This window comes from Laccaria bicolor, genomic scaffold (assembly GCF_000143565.1).
Source record: "Laccaria bicolor S238N-H82 LACBIscaffold_1 genomic scaffold, whole genome shotgun sequence".
Classification (NCBI taxonomy): domain Eukaryota; kingdom Fungi; phylum Basidiomycota; class Agaricomycetes; order Agaricales; family Hydnangiaceae; genus Laccaria; species Laccaria bicolor.
Genome location: NW_001889872.1, coordinates 2,693,380 through 2,712,768, shown reverse-complemented (window position 1 = coordinate 2,712,768; position 19,389 = coordinate 2,693,380). Strand labels below are relative to the sequence as shown.

Sequence of the window (19,389 nt, the reverse complement as noted above, 5' to 3'; positions counted from 1 at the left end):
ACGCGTACCTTGATCGTTTATGTGCAACAGTTAAATGATGATTGCAGGTAACTCAAAAAAAGTAAGTAGCCCACCGCGAGGGTCGAACTCGCAGCCTTCAGATCACCCGGACCTCCGTAAAAGTCTGACGCTCTATCCGATTGAGCTAGGCGGGCGATACAGATTGCTGTACGTTCATTTCTATGATCAGTCTTTAGTACGTGCAACAATTATAGTACAATTTACATGAAATCCAATGTCTACAGTCACGAAAGCAAATATATAACAGCCCCTACCCTTACACGCCAACTCTATGGACAACTTTTTTCTATTGAACATCAGCCAATGTTGACCTACAACCAAGATAACCTCTTACCTGACCGGAGAACCGAATGATCTCCCTCTTCTCCATTATGTACAGCGTTCTTTCAAGAGAGTGGCTAGAGCGTCCTTGCTGCGTTACGAACTCTTTGACCAAGCTTTGGTAGCTGGTGCTCCATCCGACAGGAAGGCGTCTTCGTAGCTCTTGCTCTATGTGGGACATTTCTTCGTTCAACTCCCCACGTGAAAGCCCGTCTGCCGATCCTGCTGAGACCGCGTCCATCGTGGAGAATTTGAAAAGTCGAATGGCTTCCTCGACGTGGTGGTTCTGAACGACCGGCGACAGCGTCATCTTGGCTAGTGACTCGGATATCCGAATGATAGCTTCCAATTGTCTAAAAGACGTGAGATTGAAATGATTCCACAGACGGGGACCTTACCGAATGGTTATTGGTATAGAGCTCTTCTCGTCGTTGTCCTGTTCGACTTGTTGAACTTGTTTTCGTAGACTCACAAAGTGACTGCTCAGCATCTCTTGGGATTCAGCAGACAAGCGCGGAGCGCATTTGCTTGGAAACAGTTCTGTCAGCAGACAGTCGAGTGCGAAGAAGGACGCGCACGTTTTGCAGTAGGAAATGTATCTCTTCATCTTCTCTAGTGGTATTTCACCAACGTTGCCTCCATTTTCATCGATGTTCACGTTCTGCCTATTCATATGAATATTCATGACGTGTTTTGCGATCATCTAATGGGTTTGTCTTAGAAATTGTAATACGCGCAGCTCTGAAGGCGAACCTTGTCGCGAGTTTCATTGTGTTCATCCCTTACAATGAATATCATATCAAACCTCGATAAAATTGTCGTTTGGAAGTCAATGTTCTGTGTCAAAATGTTAGTTAATGTCATCATCAGAGTTGAAGTGGAGTAGACAAGACCTCTCCGGGGCTCTTCCCCTCGTCGTAGCGTCCAAACACTGGGTTGGCTGCAGCAAGTACGCTTGTGCGAGAATTCAAAACCGTTGTTATTCCGGCTTTCGCTATAGAGATAGTTTGTTGCTCCATCGCTTCGTGGATTGCCACTCTGTCTTCATCTCTCATCTTATCAAACTCGTCAATGCAGACAACACCTGTATCGGCCAGGACCATGGCACCACCCTCAAGATAGAATTCTCTCTGGGACAAACCTCAAGGGGCGAATGAAAAGGATGTTGGAAGAACGACTCACAGAAACGGAATCGCGTTGTACGGACGCGGTTAAACCTGCCGCACTTGAACCCTTGCCAGATGTATAGACCGCAATTGGTGCCACCTATTGGATTGCAATTAGCCTTGCAACGAGAATGATTACAGGAAATTTATACCTTCTCAACAAACTTGAGAAGTTGACTCTTTGCAGTGCCGGGGTCTCCAAGCAGCAATACGTTGATATCGCCTCGCAGTCGCATCCCGTCTGGCAGTACTTTCTTTGAACCGCCAAATAAGAGGCAGGTTATTGCCTTTTTAATATCTGCAGTCTGTAAGGTCACAAGCGCAAGGCAATCCGCAATTTACTTACCAAGGCTGCCATAGATACTCGGTGCGACACTTTTAGCAAATCGTTCATAAAATCCTTCACTACGGGACATCTCTCCAAACTCCTCCTCCTCTTCAGGTGTGAATTGTACGCCAAAAGGATTAGACCCACCGCTACCTCCGGAAGGAGACATCATTTCGAGATGTACAACGCGAAGGTACGGTTGTCGGAGAGCCGCAGGTCCCGCATTTTTCTGCGAATCACGGTCGAACAACTGTATCCATAAGAATATAAACGCTTACGTTTTTCGCAGACTGGAAAGTTGCATAGATGCCTGTCGCAATGACCCTCGAACCAGGAACAACCTTTCCTGTAAGATGTCGATCCGCCGAGAGAAGCATGTGTCGCGGGAGCTCTCCCACAGGAACCATGTCAGGTGCCTCCTGCAGTTTCAAAGTTTGCTGGTCGGCAAACGTCGATTTGGAGTGAATGATGAGATATGGGTCCATCGGGCAATCCTTCTTTTGTCCCTCAGGTTCTGGAGCATCGCAAATCCGTGGTAATCCTCTGTCTGACCCTCCACCAACACCACCCATCCCACCTGAGGGGTATATTATCTTTGTGGACCGACAAGAGCGACATTGAAGGTGCAATTTGGTTGCTCGAGATGACAGAACGGACGCGGAAATGACAATGCCTGGTATGCGAACGAGTTTGTTCATGGTATTGGCAGTAAGTTCGCGAAACTGGAGCATGTTGAGGGCTGATTGTATCGTTACTTGAACTTTTGGGATTGCCTCAGTAGCTGCCTCTGTCCGGTCTTCTGAATTGGCAGCCATGGGGTACAGGATTAATCGGGCGGTTTTGGTGGCTGCATTTTCGAACTGAAACGGATTAAAATCATGGTTGAAATCAATGACAGGAGCGCTTACCAGCGGTAAGACATCTGCTGGTCTATCTTGAATGGCGTGCGCCAACTCATCGTTGTACAAACTGACGTGACGAAGATCAACCTCTAGCAAATGTTGTTTTAAAAGCAAATTTCCGCGTAGCTTGTCTCTACGATACAATTAGAAAGACAGAGGGGGGGAGAAATACGATTCTTGCCTGTAGATGAACTCGCCCCCAACACGGTACTGCAAGAGAAATTCGAGGAAAAGTTTTTCGGTTTCAGAGGGTGAACCAGGCGAGATGGGTGGAGGTTGGTCATGTACAGAAACAGTGTACACGTTGTTCGCATCGAAGCCGGACATTGTTGAAGGACTAGGTCTTGAAGGTGGTTGTTCGCGTCCAAATGCGAGTTTAGGGCATGTTCATACGCGGTCTTTTGCTTGGCGTTGTTAGATTTAAATCACGTGCCTTTTCTGAAAGGAGACGAGTTCGGAACGATAACTTCGCTTTCAGGGTAACATAACTATAATATCAGTAGCTTACATACCTTTCATCATAATGTTGTCCAACACGCCTCTTCTTCCAAACTCCACGACTACGGGCGCTTCAACGTCAGGAATGACCCACTTTATTGGCGCCGTCGAGGACGAATGGCAATTGTTCAGGTACGCAATGTCCTTCTCGCGCTGTCTTTCGACGTTACCTAACACCTAATGTTAGTGACAGAGCGTCTGATTACACCATTGGAGAACCAATAGGGTTTGGTGCATCCTCTATTGTTTATTCAGCCCAATATCATCCCCCTTCGGATGCCTCTCGAAAGTCAAACTCTATAGTACCATGTGCGCTCAAGGTCTTGGACCTTGACTCGCTCCCGCCACGCTCACTTCAGTTGCTGCAAAGGGAAACAACCCTTATGTCGCTTTCAAAGCATCCCAATGTTCTTCGTGTCCGTGGTTTATGGATGGATGGTCACAAACTTCACATCGCTCTCCGTCTCATGAACAAAGGCAGTGCTGCCGACGTTATGCGCTACGGGTGGCCAGGAGGCATGGAAGAAGATGTCGTACGCTGTATTTTGCGACAAGCCCTCAAAGGGCTGAAGTTTGTTGATTCTATCCGTCGTTCTATCCCAATTGACTTATATTATCTAGCTATCTCCACATCAATGGATTCATCCATCGAGACGTGAAAGCTGCTAATCTCCTTATAGATGATGATGGGACTGTGCTCCTCGGTGACTTGGGCGTTGCCGCCGACCTTGCAGAAGATACTTCCCATCATATATCCTCGTCACATCTACGATATTCAGTAACAGCAAAGGCTGCAGTCTCTGAACAGGAACCCGACAGCCATTCCAACAAAGTGGCATTCGAACCCATCTTATCTCGACCGAAAATTGGAAAGCGGAAGTCTTTCGTCGGGACTGTGAGTCCCTTTTACAAAATGAAATGTCATTACTAAATAATATCTTGACAAGCCCTGCTGGATGGCCCCTGAACTTATTGAAGGACGCCAGTATGATTCTTCCGCTGACATATGGAGCTTCGGAATAACCGCTCTGGAGCTGACTCAAGGGCGCCCGCCAAAGTCTAGAGAGTCTCCTCAACGAGTATTGTTGAAGACGTGAGATGTTAGCCGATAACTATTCTATCAACTGCTAACTTTCTCTCAGTTTGCAAGAGGATCCACCAACCCTAGACCGTGAGGGAGGAGCCTATAAGTACACTCGCGCATTCAAAGAAGTCGTTGACAGCTGTTTAGTGAAGGACCCGTCAAAGCGGTCTGTGGCTCTTCCGTCTTCTTCTTTCGTACCCTGACCAAACTCAGCCCCACAGCAGAGGAACTGCTACAAACTCCATTTTTCCGATCAGCCAAGAAGAAATCATACCTAGTTGGAGCCATTCTTAGTATGGCGTAGATCTCGCGATCCATGAATTTATCGCTAAATATCATTTGCAGAGGATCTCCCCCCTTTAACGAAACGCCAAGAGCGTCGTGCTGTTAATCAGATACACTTTCCACACTCAATCGACTCTTGGGATTTCATGACGACGGTCAACTCGCCCGCCACGAGCGCCTACCGACGACGAGTGCTAGAAGAGTTTGTTGCGGCAGAAGACGGAGAAGGTCAATATCAAGAGACTGACGACGAGCAGGACTCTCGGGGAGAGTCCAGAGCTGTAGCTTGGGATTCGGAACCGGCGCGAGGACAAGATCAGCAGTCGAAAGCTGTCACAGTTGTGTCTTCTTCCCCTTCCACATCTGATTCTGGTCTCTCGGACTCCCGCACGACACCAAGTTCCGCTTCTTCAACGGCCTCGTCCTTTGCCGAGTCTTTGGTTGTACCCCCCAAGCCCCAGGAACGGAATGACTCTCCTGGGTCAGCCGCAGATGAGACAGTAGTTTCCGAAATCCTGCGCGAAGGAGAGGCCATAGAGAAAACCGCCTCCGTGGACACTGTTTCGCAAATACCTGATGGTAAAGGTTCAAAGGTTGCGCAACAAAGCTCTTCGTCTGGTCAGTTGTGGCGGAAATTCAAAGGAAAGCATCTCAGCAGCAGTTCTGATTCGGGTACTGGGGCTCGCAAGGAGAGAAGCGGGATTGGGATTGGGAGGGTTTTCTCAAGCTCAAACAAGAACAAGTCGTCCACGTCAACCGATAGGACTGTTACTGGTGTGTTATCTCTTCCATCCATTCAAACACCGCCCTAAAACTGCCGTTGGTGTAGGCAAATAATTGATGACTTATTCATCTTTTTTTTTTTGGTTTACCCCGTCTACTTGCCCTTTCTTCATCCTCGATATCATATACCATGTACAAAGGTGTGTCGTCTACGTGCACCTGCATTTCTAATTAATTTTTCGATACCCTATCATTGCTATGTTGTCTTTGCTTTATCTATACATGTTAGAACAGTACAATACAATAAAATGTGCACAATGGACCAAACGTCACCACAAGCAGAGAGTTATTTCAAAATGTCTCCAGAGTCAGATTTCTCTCAGCAGAAAGGATCTAGAAATGAAAATTGGGAGAAATGATATATTTTGGCAACATTTCTGATCTGAAGTCTTGCAGGCTCGGTGATCGCCACACCTTGAGGTTGGTGAGATGCACAACGCCTCGTGGAGCCATTATTATATCGTTGGGGCTCCAAATGCTGAATCGTAACTATAATTGATTTTCCCCCCGTATATTCAGTGATATCAAGAATGATCCTCTTTGCACAGTTTGATGTTACTGCGAGTTTAAGTTCCTCTCGTTCTAAGGTACATTGGACATTCTCATCACATTTTTACAATTTTTTACAACAAACAATCTCGCCTCTTGAGTCTCTGAAAAGGGCACCTTGGGCAGAAGTTTTTAAACAGCTCAGGACCCTTCTGACTTTAATGAAGGCGGTCTCCCCAGTCACCGCCCGGAATAGTCCCCTGCCGCCCCATCCTCCTACGTTGACCGCGATCATCTCGACCTGCGGTTGTGACTAGATGTTTGTCAACAAGCTAACAGGTAAAAGACCTCGGTCAGCAAGGCAAAGACTTTTACTTGGAGGCGAACTCACGTCATTCAGGATATTGGCAGATTTCGTCAAGGAAGAAAGGAACGCAGTGAGCTGCACATCTTCATATTCCTGTGATGATTTTAAGGGATATTTCGGACGATGTGAAACAAAAGTCTGCATACTGTTTCGAACTCTTCGCGAAAGGCTTTGTTTTCAGATGCAGGAAGTGAAGCAATCAGTGCTGCCAAAGATCGAAGGATGTCGTGATTCTTTTTTGCTTGGCCTTTGATTCGTTGTCATTTTGGCATGAAGTAAAACGAGGAAAGAAGGCAGAAACCTGCGATGACGTCCGCAACATATTTGACAAGTACCAGGATCCTCTCATGTAACATCTTTACTGCAGATCGTTGCGTCTGCAAGTGTGATTCCACTGAGTAGATAAGCAAACGCAGAAAACCGAAAGAGTTTGACTGATTGCACGACTTACAACTTGTGCCACTTCCACCACCTCGTGCTGTCCAATCGACTGCTATACGCTCGGCTTCCCCAGTTTCAACATTGTAAGGAACTTCAATGTAAACTGAACGCGATTTGCGATCCCTAATCTCGATTGAAGGCTCGAAAGCCTTAAAAGGAAGGGTCTGTGCATTGACATCAGCACTTGAGATCACTGCCAGGGTGGGTTGCAAGATCAACAGCAGTGGAGTCGAGCAATATCCTGTGAACTATTGAAGATATTGTTAACGCGACTTGTAATAAGGGTAAATAAGCTACACACTTGGTCATGGAGAGCAATGTGGCGTGCTGTTGGCTTAGGCGCCACTGTGTACCATCCGATAAACTCAAGTGAAGGAAAGACTTGTTTGTCTGTCGTATGTTGTGGTATCAGACGCGAGAGAATAGGTCCAAGAAAAAAGAATAACATTGATCGCGTCTTGATACTAGAAAACCGTGGTCGACAGACTCGGCTCCGCCCTCAATCGCGAGTTCAAAGGTGTTCACTATTTCGACTTCTCGTCCATTCTGAGTCCCCAATAGCGCGCCAAGGACTGCGAAGGATATGAGAAAGGTTAGGGCTGATATTAAGGAGGAAGGTTGATACCGAAAGGGTTCGCTGAATTCGTCTGGAGTTTCAGTCTGGTCAGATGCTCGGAGATGTTTAGGATTGGCAGGGGATGGCTGATCGCGACTTTGTTGAGTTGTGAATCGCATAAAGAGAGTGAGCTTACAGGGAAAGAGATAGACCAGAGGTTGCTGTTGACGGCAGAACAACAGAGATTTCATCAGTCTCCATCGAGCTCATTATTCAAGCGATGTTGACACAAATATAGTTTTAAATATATCGGGTGTGACCAATGTGTCACAACCAATGAGGGGCGGTGTAATACGGATCGTGCCCATCTTCAACATCGTCTGAACATCCTCCTAGATCCTCCTCAACCGCCTCTCCTCCTCCCTCCTCTCCCTCGACGTTGTTCCGCCTTCATCTGTGGGATGGCCTCAAAGCAACCATGTGCAAGGTATCAATACGTAGTAACCCCAGCAGGTCCCAAGATCTTACCGGTCGACGAACCGTCATGCAAGGATGAGGAGAGTCCCGCAGATTATAATGCTGGTGGTTATCTTCCTGTCAAAGTCGGTGATGCTTTCAAACATGGTCGATATCGTGTTATTCGAAAACTTGGGTGCGTTTCTTGTATCTTTTCTTAGCCGCTCTGCCTCATCGCACGCAATCATGGCATCATTCAGGTGGGGACATTTCTCTACTGTATGGCTCGTAAAAGACACACAGTTAGTCTTACTTTTAAACCTTGAATATCTACGGTTACTTAGCGATTGTTTCAAGGACGCACTCCCATTCCGCTCTCAAAGTCGTCAAGTCTGCTGGTCGATATGCCGAAACGGCACGGGACGAGATCAAGTTGCTATCTCAAGTATCCTCCTTCGCTCCAACGCATCAAGGTCGATCGCATATTGTTTCCTTCCTTGATTCCTTCTCGCACCAAGGACCTGAAGCTTCCCATATCTGCATTGTATTCGAACCTCTGGGCGAAAACCTGCTTGCGCTGATCGAGAGAAATAAGAAGAAGGGTGTCCCGAGGCCGCTCGTCAAAGTGATAGCGAAGCAAATCCTTCTTGGTTTGCAATACCTTCATGATGAATGTGACCTGGTACACACGGACATCAAACCAGAAAACATATGTAAGTCTCCCTCAATCTTACTTCCTACAACTTTGACTGATCATCCTCGTTTAGTAATTTCCATTCCGGACATCGAAGCCCACATACATAGCGAACTTTCTCAATCACCTTCTCCGACCTCCCGGCGCGTTGGAGTGCCACTTCCGACAAAGTCTCGAGCAGGGGTTTCAATTCCATCCAGCCAACAACGTGCACGTCGGCAGGTTCAAATCTTTAACTCTCAACCCCTAGCCAGTCCTGGGCGAAGTGTGGGTCGAAGTGCACACGGGCACACAAGTATGAGTATGAGCACCCGTTTAGAAGATAGCGGAAGCGGAAGAAGCAGTCAAAACAATAGTTTCATTGCCCAGATGCATCTCTCGAGGATGGCTGCCGCTGGCGCCACTTCAGTAAACCATCTAACTGGTACGACTGCGAGCATGGGTTCCAGTGCACCCAAAGTATCAAGCGCGCTGTCACAATCCGCGCCCCTCTTTCCGCCCAAGCCAAGTGACGCGGGTTCTTCAGGGAAGGTTGCTGCTGATTCCCCTTCGACTTCCTCCTCGTCCTCTTCGATTTCATCTGCAGTGGCTTCCATTGGTGCTGGATCAAGCAGTATTATAAGCACGCCTCCTACATCGCTTTCTCACTCCTTCAGCAACCCTAAGGCAGCTGGTTTCCTCGGGATGAAGAGTATGAATATTGAAATTGAGCTGAGGTCTAGACCCAACCTTTTTATAATGTCCGACGAAGATAAGGAGTTGGAACAGGAGAGGGAAGGATTGCCGATGAAAGGGAGCAAAGGAAAGAACAAAATGACTCCACTGCAGAATGAACTAGATGCCGCTCTCTCTACATCGTGGAGAGACAAACTATCGCCCACCCTTGCTTCATCATATCAGTCCACGTCAAGCAGCCACAATTTAAGCAAGCTGAGGAATCAAGTCGGTCACGGACATGCGCGCTCCCATTCAGGAGCGGGCTTTTGGAAGGATCCAGGGACAGGCGCACCTGCCCCAGCCGTCCTTGTCTCAGCTGTCGCTCGCGCTGATGAGGAGGCAGGAGACTCGTTTCCTCAATTGACCGTTGTAGGTGCCGGCGAAGTGGGAAAATCGACCTTTGAAAATTCATCTGCAACGACGACTGTCCGACCGTCGCCGAATATTACACCACCGCCTGGCCCAAAGACGAGCAAGACGACAACTCTGATTAACGGGGTCAACAAAGTGATAGCCGAAAATACTCTATCCGCCAACGAAACTCATAGCGTCGTCAAAGCTTCGGCTTCGTTTGAAACTCCATTCAATCCATCAAACCTTTCACGGTCACTCCTCACACAAACAGCGCCGTCAAAAGTCAAGGTTCCTACCGTTTCCCCACTCAAGCGGAACATCATTCGTAATTCCCCTCCCCAACAAGTCTCACAACTTTCCGCCCACATGCACATGCACTGTCCGCCGCCGCACAGTAGTTGCGCTGATGCGATGCACAATCACATAAACACTGCTAGAGCAAATAAGCCATCTCGTTCTTCTCGTGTTAGCCCTCCCCCTGTGACTATGCCACCGATTCTCCCCACGTCCGTGACGCCTACACCAACTTCACCGACCCCAGCTGCGCCACCTCCTACTCCCATCGCATCGCCTACCGTAAGCTCACTCGTACCTTATTCCGCCCCTATCACGACCGCTGCCCCTGATGGCTTGCCTTCTCTTCTTCCAATCCAAACACCGTCCGAGGATGCGGCGGAAAGGCCGCCTCCAATATCAGTCAAAATTGCTGATTTGGGAAATGCGACTCCCTCAACAAAGCATTACACCGAAGATATCCAAACACGTCAATATCGTGCTCCAGAAGCGATTGTAGGTCGTCGTGATTGGGACGACAGAGCTGACATTTGGAGTGTGGCTTGTGTGGTGCGTTCATGGTAGCGCTGCCTTTTCTATTCCGTCATTAATTGTCTTGTTTTTATGTTTCAGATATTCGAATTGTTGACAGCCGAATACTTATTCGACCCTCAAGGACAGGGAGAACTCTTCACGAAGGATGATGATCACATGGCCCAGATTATAGAGCTGCTTGGCAACTTCCCTCTGGAAGCGAAGATGGGTGGCAAGTACAGTCGAGAGCTGTTTGATCATACTGGTTTGTCCTGTTTTTTCTTCTTTCCTTTTCGATAATTACCTCAACACATCCTCAATACCAGGTGCTTTACGATACATTCGGACACTCAAACCCTGGCCACTGAAGCGTGTTATGACGGAGAAATATCTTTTCACGGAAGTCGACGCCGCGTCTCTCTGCTCCTTTCTCCAACCTATGTTGGCGGTCGACATGCGTGAGCGCGTGCATGCGCGTGATATGATTGAACATTCATGGTTAACACTGCATGGGGAGGATGAAGCCATAATGGAATGGTGATTATATAGTCAGCATTGGCTTCGTTGCCAGTTCGCAGAACTTGGCTAATTTCCGTGGCAACAGATCGGGGGAGCTGCTACTCACACTAGACTTATAGAAGATTTAGGACCCACCTCTTACTGTTCGCCCCATTTCGTCTTTTTCTTCTTCCTACATTATTCTTCCGATGCCTATTTTTCCTCCTTATTTCGGGCTTGTGTTATTCTCTCTATTCCCGTCACTTCACCATACCCCTAGATTTGGTGACTGGCTTGTCACCATTATTCCTACCATAGTATGGACATTTGAATTCTGTGATATAATGCCAGGCCTGGTTTTGAATAAGTCACTGCTTAAGAATAAAGAGAGATTCGAAGAAATGCAGTGTTTTGGAGCGGACACATGTGTGCGCAATAATACTACTGTAATCACAATTACTTGATATCCATATTGGTCCATGGTCTTAGCATTGTTTTGGGTAAAGACGAAGATGCGTCAGGATGCAGAGGTTTCCATCCCGGCAGAAAGTGGGTAGTGAAGAGGCAAAAAATGAGTACGTAGAAGTTCAGATAGTAACAACGGTTCGGGTATCAAATGGCCAGCTGAGCGTGAATGGCTGCCTGTTCCGATCAACACCAGATTGCTGCCGCGAGGCCAGCGAGTCCACCCAGGAGTGTGAAACCGTAGCCAGCATTGAGACGGACTGGGTCACTTGCGGCAGACTTGGCGGTCCCGGTGGATTGCGCAGAACCCGGAGCGCCAGAAGAAAGTGTAGTCACAGCCGAACCTGCAAAATTGTTAGCTCGCCTAAAGATGTTTAAGGAGCCACAACGTACCAGATGCGAGGGGTGGGTTGGTCTTGTTGTTGTTAGTCTCGATGTATGCATCTGTCATCGGCTTGTTCAGGCAAGAGATGATCGGCTCGATCGTGAAAGGTGGTTGATGGGCCAAAGCATCAGGAAGGATGTAACCTGTCGCGACTTCGACAGTTTGTTGAAAAAGATCGTGTTCCAGCACGATGAAACCGCTGCTCATAGCTGTAGCATTGCTGATAATGTATTCCCAATTTTGCAACACTTGCTCTACAGAAATCGAACCTCCGTGAATATTGAAGTCTGCAAATGGGATGTGACGTTTGCGAGCAGGTAAGATATAATAAGGACCTACCACCCGTATCAAAAGTGGCAGTGGGACTGATGCGTGTCCAGATGACGGGTGTCAGGCCCATCGCGATTGAAATAGCTCGAACACGGTCACTAGGCAAAATTTAGGCCATTGTGACCACTCTGAAAATAGAACATACTCAATGTCCCCATACGGCGGCCGCATCATGTTGGGTGTCACACCCAGGACATCCTTGATGACCTTCTTTGACCAGCCGAGCTCCGCAATGATCTCCTCGTTGGTTTGGGTGGTTAAGGCCGTATGACTCCAGGTGTGAACGGCGATTTGATGGTTTCCCATGTACTCGGCCTGAAGATAAGCAGGAAATTGAATGGCGCGAGAGCCAACGACAAAGAATGTCGATTTCAGATTCGTTTGGTCTAGATAGTCCAGTAGATTGGGAGTGTAATATCCTGGGCCGTCGTCGTAAGTGAGACCCCATTGTAGGGTATTGGGACAAGTGGTGATGTCAGTGTCTCTTGTACAACCACCGCAAGTCCACCAACAACGCGTGGAGTCTGCAGCAGCGGCTGTGTTATTGGGGCATCCACCTAGAAACGATTATCAGTCCGGATTGACGCGAAATTTCAGAATGACGATAGACCTGGTGAATTGACGGGTATGTTGGGAATTGAGAAGCCAGAATTCGCCACATCTTGAATCCACTGCTGTACTAGTTGCGAATCTGTAGGTGGTGGAAGGTCGAGTGCAGGATAGTTGGAAGGAGAAAGCGAGGCGACTGTAGAGCGAAGATTGTCAAAAGCATGAAACTACTCGAGGAAAAGAAAAAGTACAGTTCGGTAGAGGAGGGGCGCCAGCTAAGGTTGGCTGAGCACCAGGAACGGCCGTAGTGTCCAGTGGGACTGTGGCAAGACTGGACTGGTTGAAGGTGATCGAGGCCAATGGAACGGCGGTAGGATTTGTGGCCAGGAGAGTAAAAGAGAAGGTGGTTGCCGGTGGGCTGAACGTGGAAGAGTTTACAGCACTCGAAGCCGCAGACGCGGAGGACGCTGTGGAGGGTGCCGTAGATGCCGTGGAGGATGCTCCACTGCTTGTACCAGCGACAACAGTACGTGATGCGCTTGTTGTTGATGATGTTAATTGACGCGCAGCATGATGGTGGTGATCGATGTGAGCAGCGACGAGAGCAGTGAGAGCAGCAAGGACGGAGGAACGAGTGAAAAACATTCAAGAGAGTGAGACCAAGTCAGAACAAGAGAAAAACTTTGAAGGAATCCAAGCACTTCCCATGCCATCCATTGTGCCAAACCTTTATATTCATCTATTAATAGCTCGGATACATCTCGGCATAAACGTTTATTCTTAGACCTTTCTCTTTTTGCTTCTTGGCTTTTCAAGATCAATTTCTTCGGCATCGTCGTCATCCTCATCCTCTTCGTCTTCAGAGTCGCTTTCGTTGCTGATGTTGCCCAAAAAGTACTCGATTGCCTCTGGGAAAATCTCATTTGCTAATGCAAGGCCAAGCTGTACCAACTTATCAGTAAAGCTTTCAAACCCATATCGTATTTTACACTCACATCAGAAGGATCAGTCTTGCATTCGAAAAAGTTGAAAAAGCTGCCAGGTTCGGCAGGTAAATCGTCTTCGCTATCCCCACCTTCACGAGGGTACAACTTAGTCAGCGCCTTCTCGGCATCCTTCCAGTTAATTTTGGAGACCTAAAAAAAAAGTCTCCATCAGGCTGAGTCTGAGGTACACCAATGAGGTACTTACCGACATTTCTACGTCACGTTCCCATGAGAAATCGAGACTTGATTCCGTGATCCCGTGCTCGTCTGGCTTTTCGTCCTTGGCCGCAGGAGGGGGCACAAACTTGAACTCTTTTTTTAGCAGCGTGTCATGGAAAAACTGATTTTCTTTGAAATACTAACAAAACGTTAGTCAAGACCGTTTCAAAAAATGAAACACACGCGTCACGCACGAACTCGATCGTAAAGCACCTATGCTCATCAGCGCTTTTCTCCACCCACATATCCTCAAGGTAGCTCAACGCAGTCTGATCAGCGCTATGTTGGGCATGGTATGCGATCACGCTGTTGTTAAACAATGCGACAGGCCAGAAGCTGGGGATCGCCTTGACGATCTCACGGCGCCTCTCATACACGGGACGCAAAATGGCTTGAGCCTGGCGTTCTGAAGAAAGTAATTCAGTGGCATGCTCCCGTTGCACAAAGTGCTGATATGGACATACCTATGACCAATTCAGCACGGGCAAGTTCGCGTTGTATGCCATGCAATTTTTTGGCATCCTCATCGCTAAGTTCCACGCTTTGGAGGGCGCTTTTCTCATCCTCCGCCCCAGGGGAAGCGCGTTTTGTGCCTTTGGCCATTTCTTTGGTAATATCTACGGAATAAGAGGAAGAGGGAGGCAGGACAGAACGCGCGGAAGAAAGTCAAGATCTGGCTGGAAAGTGAAAATTTAACTCCGTGGCCCACATGTAGCAGATTAATAAGCAAGCAACCTTTCTTGAAAGTACCAAAGAGCAAGTATTATAGAGAAAAAAGTATGCATGGCTGAATACGAGCAACTAAAGGGTCATCTTAGTCTACACGCTTTTTGAGAGAACCAAGTTCAACTTCTTCAGGCCCAGTTCTGACTCTCCCGTTGGCCAACCGAGCTCTCTTGGGCCCCATGTCCGTCTTGCCCTTCAAACCCTTGCCATGATGCGCAGAGCGGAACCCAGGGCCGTTGTAGTAAATGATATCGGTCAGGGGGTTGAGTCGTGGCCATGCAACATAATCAATGCCGTGAATGGTAATGAATGCAAGGGCCATCGAGAAGAGTGTTAACCACAACAAAAAGTAATAGAAGAGAGAGTAATCTGTCATCGCTATCAAAGGAGTGCTTGGAATGGATGAATTGATTGAACTAACCAGATGACCGTGGCAAAGTTAGACCCGCGCAGATCATGAAGAGCGAAAAGGATGCAATAGCAGGCATCTAAATAGCATTCAGCATTAGAGGTCGTACAACGAGGGGGAAAAAAGTTCACAGAGCGGGTGATCAAAGGACGAGTGTCCGAAATCAAAAAAAGAGACGAACTCGGACTCTTTCTGGGAATCCAAACCCCCGTAACCAAATCAAAGCCATCCTGAGGAACGTCGGAAGGTCAGCGGTGGCCGGAAATAAAAAGAGAAATTTCACTGATACCTGTTTCGCTCCATCAAAAAAGTTGTTCTTCAGGTACCTCATGGTAGACTTGAAGCCATCCTCTATAGCACCCTTGCGAGTCCTCTTGTTCGTCCGGGTGAAATCCGACTTCAGCGCGCCAGAGCCTCCGTATGCCTTGGCGATGGCGTCTGCATGGTCGGCCCACACTGAAGCGGGGAGATGAGTCACCAGCATCGCAATGCGAAAGATGACACAAACTTTCTCTAAAATCTTTGCTAACTGCCTCAACGTCGTCGATACTACCTTCAGGCGACAGGATCCCTAACTCCCTCAATTGTCGATTCAATGTCCACCTCGCAAGTGAAGCTTGCACGACATTTGTACGATCCAGATTGTCCATGCAATTTGTTCTAACGACGCCTTTCTGGAAGTTCACGGAGGTCGGGTCGTTAGGGTTGGACGAAAAGTAACTGACAGGTGGATTGTTTCAGAATTGCATTTCGAATCGAAATGGTGAAGATTGTACCTATGCCTCTCAAGGTCCTCCATCATCTTGTCAATCAACAAACTTATACGATCCCATCGCATTTTCCTGCACTCGTTATGGAAGTCAAAGTATTCGTATCGGACTTTGGGTAAGTCAAGCTATGGTTGTAATTCAGAGTCATATCTTCATAGCAGAGATAACACCTACGAGGGCGACGTAACGTTCATATGCATCTTTGACGGGCTTCTCGTGGCCGGTATGGTTGACGAGGTTGACGAGAGCCTCTTCCCCATAAATTTCAACTTGCTCCGTCAAGTGACTCCGCATTGCACTTGCCTGATAAATTCATTGATCCAAACCGACACACTCTCAAAAAAAAAAAGCTTACTGTCTCTGGCAAGTCCATAATTTGTAAATCGGGTTTGTACCTCAGGGTGTTGATTTCTGACCAAAACACTGGGACGCTCCCACGTATTTGTACAAAACTGAGCTTTGTGTACTTCTCTTCTGAAGCACCCGATGTTCCAGGAGCAGGCTGCCCTTCGAGAAGTAAAATTTGTTCAGTTTCATTGAAATTGGCCACATGTCCGTCACGGTCAATACCACGCCGGAAGTACCGCGTCCCAGCGCGAAAGCGTGAGCGCCGGCTAATCAAACATAATTGCATGTGGCGGCCACGGAGGAAAACCGGCCGAAGGTCAAAAGCTGAAGGGAGGAACGTCATGGATTATTTCCGGGATGCAATTATAGTAAGACTCACTTCCAAACAAAATAGGAAGGATATATGAGCCATACTGCGAGAGGGTATTAAGACTGGCTACATTGTGAAAAAGGACGACGCACGTCTTTGTTCCGATCCGATGCTGCCAAGTCTATAAGCCTCGTCTGGATAAATCTATTCCACGTCGAACGATGAAGATCGAGGATGGGATTTTGACATATGAACGCACCTATTCCAAAAAAAGCGATCGTCGGCCTAAATGTTGTGAGAGATTGGTACAAAGGCGTCGGACCGAACTCACCACTTCCCAAAGCGACTTTCCAGCTTCATTCTCGTGCTTTTGCGACTGAGCCTGCAGTCGGCGCGTTAAATCCCATGTATAAGAGAACAGAAAGTTCCCTCCATAGAGATGCGAGCGGACAAGGGCCAGCAGATGAGCTTCCACTGCGTGCGGGGGGTTGTGTGCTGACACATTAGGATTCAGGGGAAGGAGGTCAAATTCTGTTGCACGGTAGATGTCGTGACCCATAAGACGAGCCTGAAGCTCCCTTCCGCTAATTACAATTACATACTCCGCTGCAATACGTGCAAGTGAGAATTGGAATCATCAATGGCTAGAAGGGCGCACATAAGGATAGGGATATCAGGCCTATAATGCCGTATAACGGCTTTCCAGAACGACGGGCGAAGGTGGGTATCGGTGTTTTATGGGCTATCTGACGGCTTCAGGATTGTTAACTCGAAATAAGTCCCAGAACGCACGGTTAAGAACAATGTCTCCAGATGAGCGGTGAATAGTGAGCGTCTGGCCATCGACGCCGTCTGGCACGAAGATATACGTATCATTGCCTTCGGCGTATCTAGAAAAGTGAGGACACTGCAGAGGGTTAAGGTGGAGCGAGTGCTCACAAATTAAGACGCTGGTGGAGGGGAGTCATGGTAGAGGTTGGCGGCTGAGCGCTGATGCTTGAACAAAGAGAGGTGAACGCGTTGAGCGTCTGAGTCTGAACCTGGTCTGAACTTTCGGACACTGATCGTTGTCGACCTCATACTCAACTCCTCAATGAAGCTCACTCCAGAGCTACTGGCCCAGGCATCCTCGCAGTTAAATCCCGTAAAAGAGCGCCAGCTTGACCTCAGAGGTGAGCAGCACCTTTATTACACCCACGCAATTTGTTTACATAGATAATAGGATACAAAATCCCTGCAATCGAAAATCTTGGTGTCACAAGAGTATGTCCTCACCGTTCCCCGCATTTCTTTCCACCTATCAATTTCGCGTAGGATCAACATGATGCGATAGATTTCACCGACAACTCTATCATTACCCTGGGCAACTTGCCGTTGCTTAAACGACTGCATACCCTTTTGCTTGCGAACAACAGGATACAATCCATTTCACCTTCAATCCACCTCTCAGTTCCAAATCTGACGACACTCGTTCTAACAAATAACAATATTTGCGAGCTTGGCGATCTAGAGCCTCTCAAAGAACTAAAGAACCTCAAGTACCTCTCATTGCTCGCGAATCCTGTGAGAGAGAAAAAATGGTATCGCGAGTGGCTTGCCTGGAGAATTCCTGGGCTGAGAGTTATAGATTTTCAGAGAATCCGGGACAAGGTGCGCTCACCTGCACCTACTAGACGCGTCGGACACAACCGCTCATCTCCCGCCTCACAAACGCTGCTTTGTCAACCTTTAGGAGCGTTCAGTAGCAAAATCGCTGTTTATGACCCCGGAGAAACTACCAACTGCACTTGCGACCACAATATCCACGACAGTATCAGCACACTCGACGAAGGCGGTCATCACAATCGACGAACCAAAACTGGCGCCGCTGGCAGGGAAAGCTGGACGGCTGATGTCAAAAGAGGATCAGGACAAGGTCAGAGCTGCGATTGCGAAGGCTACTTCTATAGAAGAAGTGAGGAAGCTGGAGCGAAGTCTGAGGGAAGGGTATGTGCCCGAGTTGGAGTCTGTAGGGGCATAAGGCCTTTGTTGTGTTGTTCAAAACTTGTATTCTTGGCTTTCCATTGCTACATGAAAAATTCTAAACTCCAGTGACTTCTGTACATATTTGAGTGGTCTGCCCCCACCAGCGGGTAATAATGCTGTATCAATTTCTCTTTATGCCAGCATTGCCGATCCACAGCCCATGGAACCCGAGTGAAATAACAGCACCCAGGTTCGCAAGAGAGCTGATACCATGAAGCATTCCAAACTTACGATTCAATGCTTTCATCTGGCTGGAAACCTGTGAAACCCGTCGTCGTCATCTGGATTATAAGCCTGAGAAGTACCAGGAACATACCCCAGATTCATTGTACGACTTGCCCTCCTCTTTTTCGAGTCTGTGGCGTTTGAACATAGTCCTTTCAGAATAATAGTTCATCAGTGCGTCGCAGGTCAGAAAATCTAAAACGTACTTGCTGGTCATAGGACCTATGACGAAATAGTTGAAACTTTGAGAGAGAAACACAGTGAGTAACGCATACGCCTGCGCAACATCAGCGATGTTGGGACGAGCGTAGTGTTTGAGGACATCCGGGTGGTTCAAAATCCAAATTGTAAGAAGTCCTGCAGAAAGGGCGATTGATTTCACGAAGTAGACGGGGAACGTTTTGTGCTGGAGGGCACCGAACTGTTGGCGAGCTAGTTGGTGCCATCAATGTCTGCGCACAGTATGTTTGAAAGAAAAACATACGAAGAGTCCGATAGGCGATTACACCTGTATCGACCTGTCAGTGGTGAGCTTATCTGGGACGCAGAATGTGCAACCAACCTCCAAAGAATGTAATCCACAGAGCTTAGAATGCGTTCAACTGTTATTTCTTGGTCATTTCAACGAGAATCGATCCGAACTTACACATCCCAAAGAGCCATGCATAGCCAAGAAGGTAAATACCGTCGAGATTGATTATAAATGGGAGAGATTCAGTGAGAAGGACAGTCTTCGCCATCGCTGTCAAGAGAGAGGTTACAGAGGGAGCGTTTTTCGCAGGGCCCACAGCAACCGACTAATGATTGAAATCTATTCATTCATTGCGTACGGACGTCATTCTATGTAATGGAGCTTGCAATCCGTACTCAGGAAA

At 47.8% G+C, this 19,389-nt stretch overlaps 8 protein-coding genes across 8 annotated transcripts; 2 read left to right on the top strand and 6 right to left on the bottom strand.

Annotated features, from left to right (window-relative positions):
* Positions 1 to 204: 204 nt before the first annotated feature.
* On the bottom strand, positions 205 to 3,065 carry LACBIDRAFT_187017 (uncharacterized protein; the record flags this gene model as incomplete). The annotated part of the gene is given in 13 exon segments (XM_001873595.1): positions 205 to 307; positions 356 to 695; positions 741 to 869; positions 921 to 1,045; positions 1,096 to 1,179; positions 1,236 to 1,472; positions 1,525 to 1,608; positions 1,661 to 1,806; positions 1,855 to 2,065; positions 2,109 to 2,383; positions 2,396 to 2,696; positions 2,745 to 2,871; positions 2,911 to 3,065. 13 exon segments carry the CDS (start codon positions 3,063 to 3,065, stop codon positions 278 to 280), a joined length of 2,244 nt encoding a protein of 747 aa, XP_001873630.1. The 3' UTR covers positions 205 to 277.
* A 2,885-nt stretch (positions 3,066 to 5,950) lies between these two features.
* LACBIDRAFT_291861 (uncharacterized protein) lies at positions 5,951 to 7,511 on the bottom strand (the record flags this gene model as incomplete). The annotated part of the gene is made up of 9 exons (XM_001873594.1): positions 5,951 to 6,209; positions 6,269 to 6,337; positions 6,391 to 6,491; positions 6,546 to 6,638; positions 6,696 to 6,933; positions 6,987 to 7,075; positions 7,132 to 7,257; positions 7,311 to 7,387; positions 7,438 to 7,511. The coding sequence occupies 9 exons, from the start codon at positions 7,509 to 7,511 to the stop codon at positions 6,096 to 6,098; spliced, it is 981 nt and encodes a 326-aa protein (XP_001873629.1). The 3' UTR covers positions 5,951 to 6,095.
* Positions 7,512 to 7,702: 191 nt separating this feature from the next.
* Positions 7,703 to 11,131, top strand: LACBIDRAFT_186862 (uncharacterized protein; the record flags this gene model as incomplete). Its single annotated transcript, XM_001874218.1, has 10 exons — positions 7,703 to 7,893; positions 7,958 to 7,999; positions 8,055 to 8,410; positions 8,465 to 8,561; positions 8,592 to 8,662; positions 8,711 to 8,799; positions 9,163 to 9,333; positions 10,129 to 10,305; positions 10,369 to 10,534; positions 10,596 to 11,131. 10 exons carry the CDS (start codon positions 7,703 to 7,705, stop codon positions 10,808 to 10,810), a joined length of 1,575 nt encoding a protein of 524 aa, XP_001874253.1. The 3' UTR covers positions 10,811 to 11,131.
* Positions 11,132 to 11,620: 489 nt separating this feature from the next.
* On the bottom strand, positions 11,621 to 12,856 carry LACBIDRAFT_152235 (carbohydrate esterase family 4 protein; the record flags this gene model as incomplete). Its single annotated transcript, XM_001873593.1, has 5 exons — positions 11,621 to 11,904; positions 11,957 to 12,045; positions 12,093 to 12,504; positions 12,558 to 12,692; positions 12,748 to 12,856. Coding segments are annotated over 5 exons (1,029 nt in total), but the record flags the coding sequence as incomplete, so codon positions are not given.
* Positions 12,857 to 13,276: 420 nt separating this feature from the next.
* LACBIDRAFT_291858 (uncharacterized protein) lies at positions 13,277 to 14,444 on the bottom strand (the record flags this gene model as incomplete). The annotated part of the gene is made up of 5 exons (XM_001873592.1): positions 14,166 to 14,444; positions 13,896 to 14,107; positions 13,688 to 13,840; positions 13,492 to 13,632; positions 13,277 to 13,438 (listed from the first exon to the last, which is right to left on the bottom strand). The coding sequence occupies exons 1-5, from the start codon at positions 14,302 to 14,304 to the stop codon at positions 13,277 to 13,279; spliced, it is 807 nt and encodes a 268-aa protein (XP_001873627.1). The 5' UTR covers positions 14,305 to 14,444.
* Positions 14,445 to 14,515: 71 nt separating this feature from the next.
* LACBIDRAFT_243126 (uncharacterized protein) lies at positions 14,516 to 16,956 on the bottom strand (the record flags this gene model as incomplete). Its single annotated transcript, XM_001873591.1, has 13 exons — positions 14,516 to 14,796; positions 14,849 to 14,915; positions 14,968 to 15,066; positions 15,126 to 15,292; positions 15,345 to 15,556; positions 15,613 to 15,731; positions 15,775 to 15,909; positions 15,962 to 16,278; positions 16,334 to 16,367; positions 16,417 to 16,468; positions 16,524 to 16,549; positions 16,587 to 16,870; positions 16,923 to 16,956. Coding segments are annotated over 13 exons (1,827 nt in total), but the record flags the coding sequence as incomplete, so codon positions are not given.
* Positions 16,957 to 17,356: 400 nt separating this feature from the next.
* Positions 17,357 to 18,284, top strand: LACBIDRAFT_187376 (uncharacterized protein; the record flags this gene model as incomplete). Its single annotated transcript, XM_001874217.1, has 4 exons — positions 17,357 to 17,436; positions 17,487 to 17,527; positions 17,579 to 17,914; positions 17,997 to 18,284. The coding sequence occupies exons 1-4, from the start codon at positions 17,358 to 17,360 to the stop codon at positions 18,282 to 18,284; spliced, it is 744 nt and encodes a 247-aa protein (XP_001874252.1). The 5' UTR covers position 17,357.
* Positions 18,285 to 18,301: 17 nt separating this feature from the next.
* Positions 18,302 to 19,254, bottom strand: LACBIDRAFT_321220 (uncharacterized protein; the record flags this gene model as incomplete). The annotated part of the gene is made up of 6 exons (XM_001873590.1): positions 18,302 to 18,330; positions 18,521 to 18,548; positions 18,606 to 18,666; positions 18,721 to 18,946; positions 18,999 to 19,022; positions 19,161 to 19,254. The coding sequence occupies 6 exons, from the start codon at positions 19,252 to 19,254 to the stop codon at positions 18,302 to 18,304; spliced, it is 462 nt and encodes a 153-aa protein (XP_001873625.1).
* Between the last annotated feature and the right edge of the window lie 135 nt (positions 19,255 to 19,389).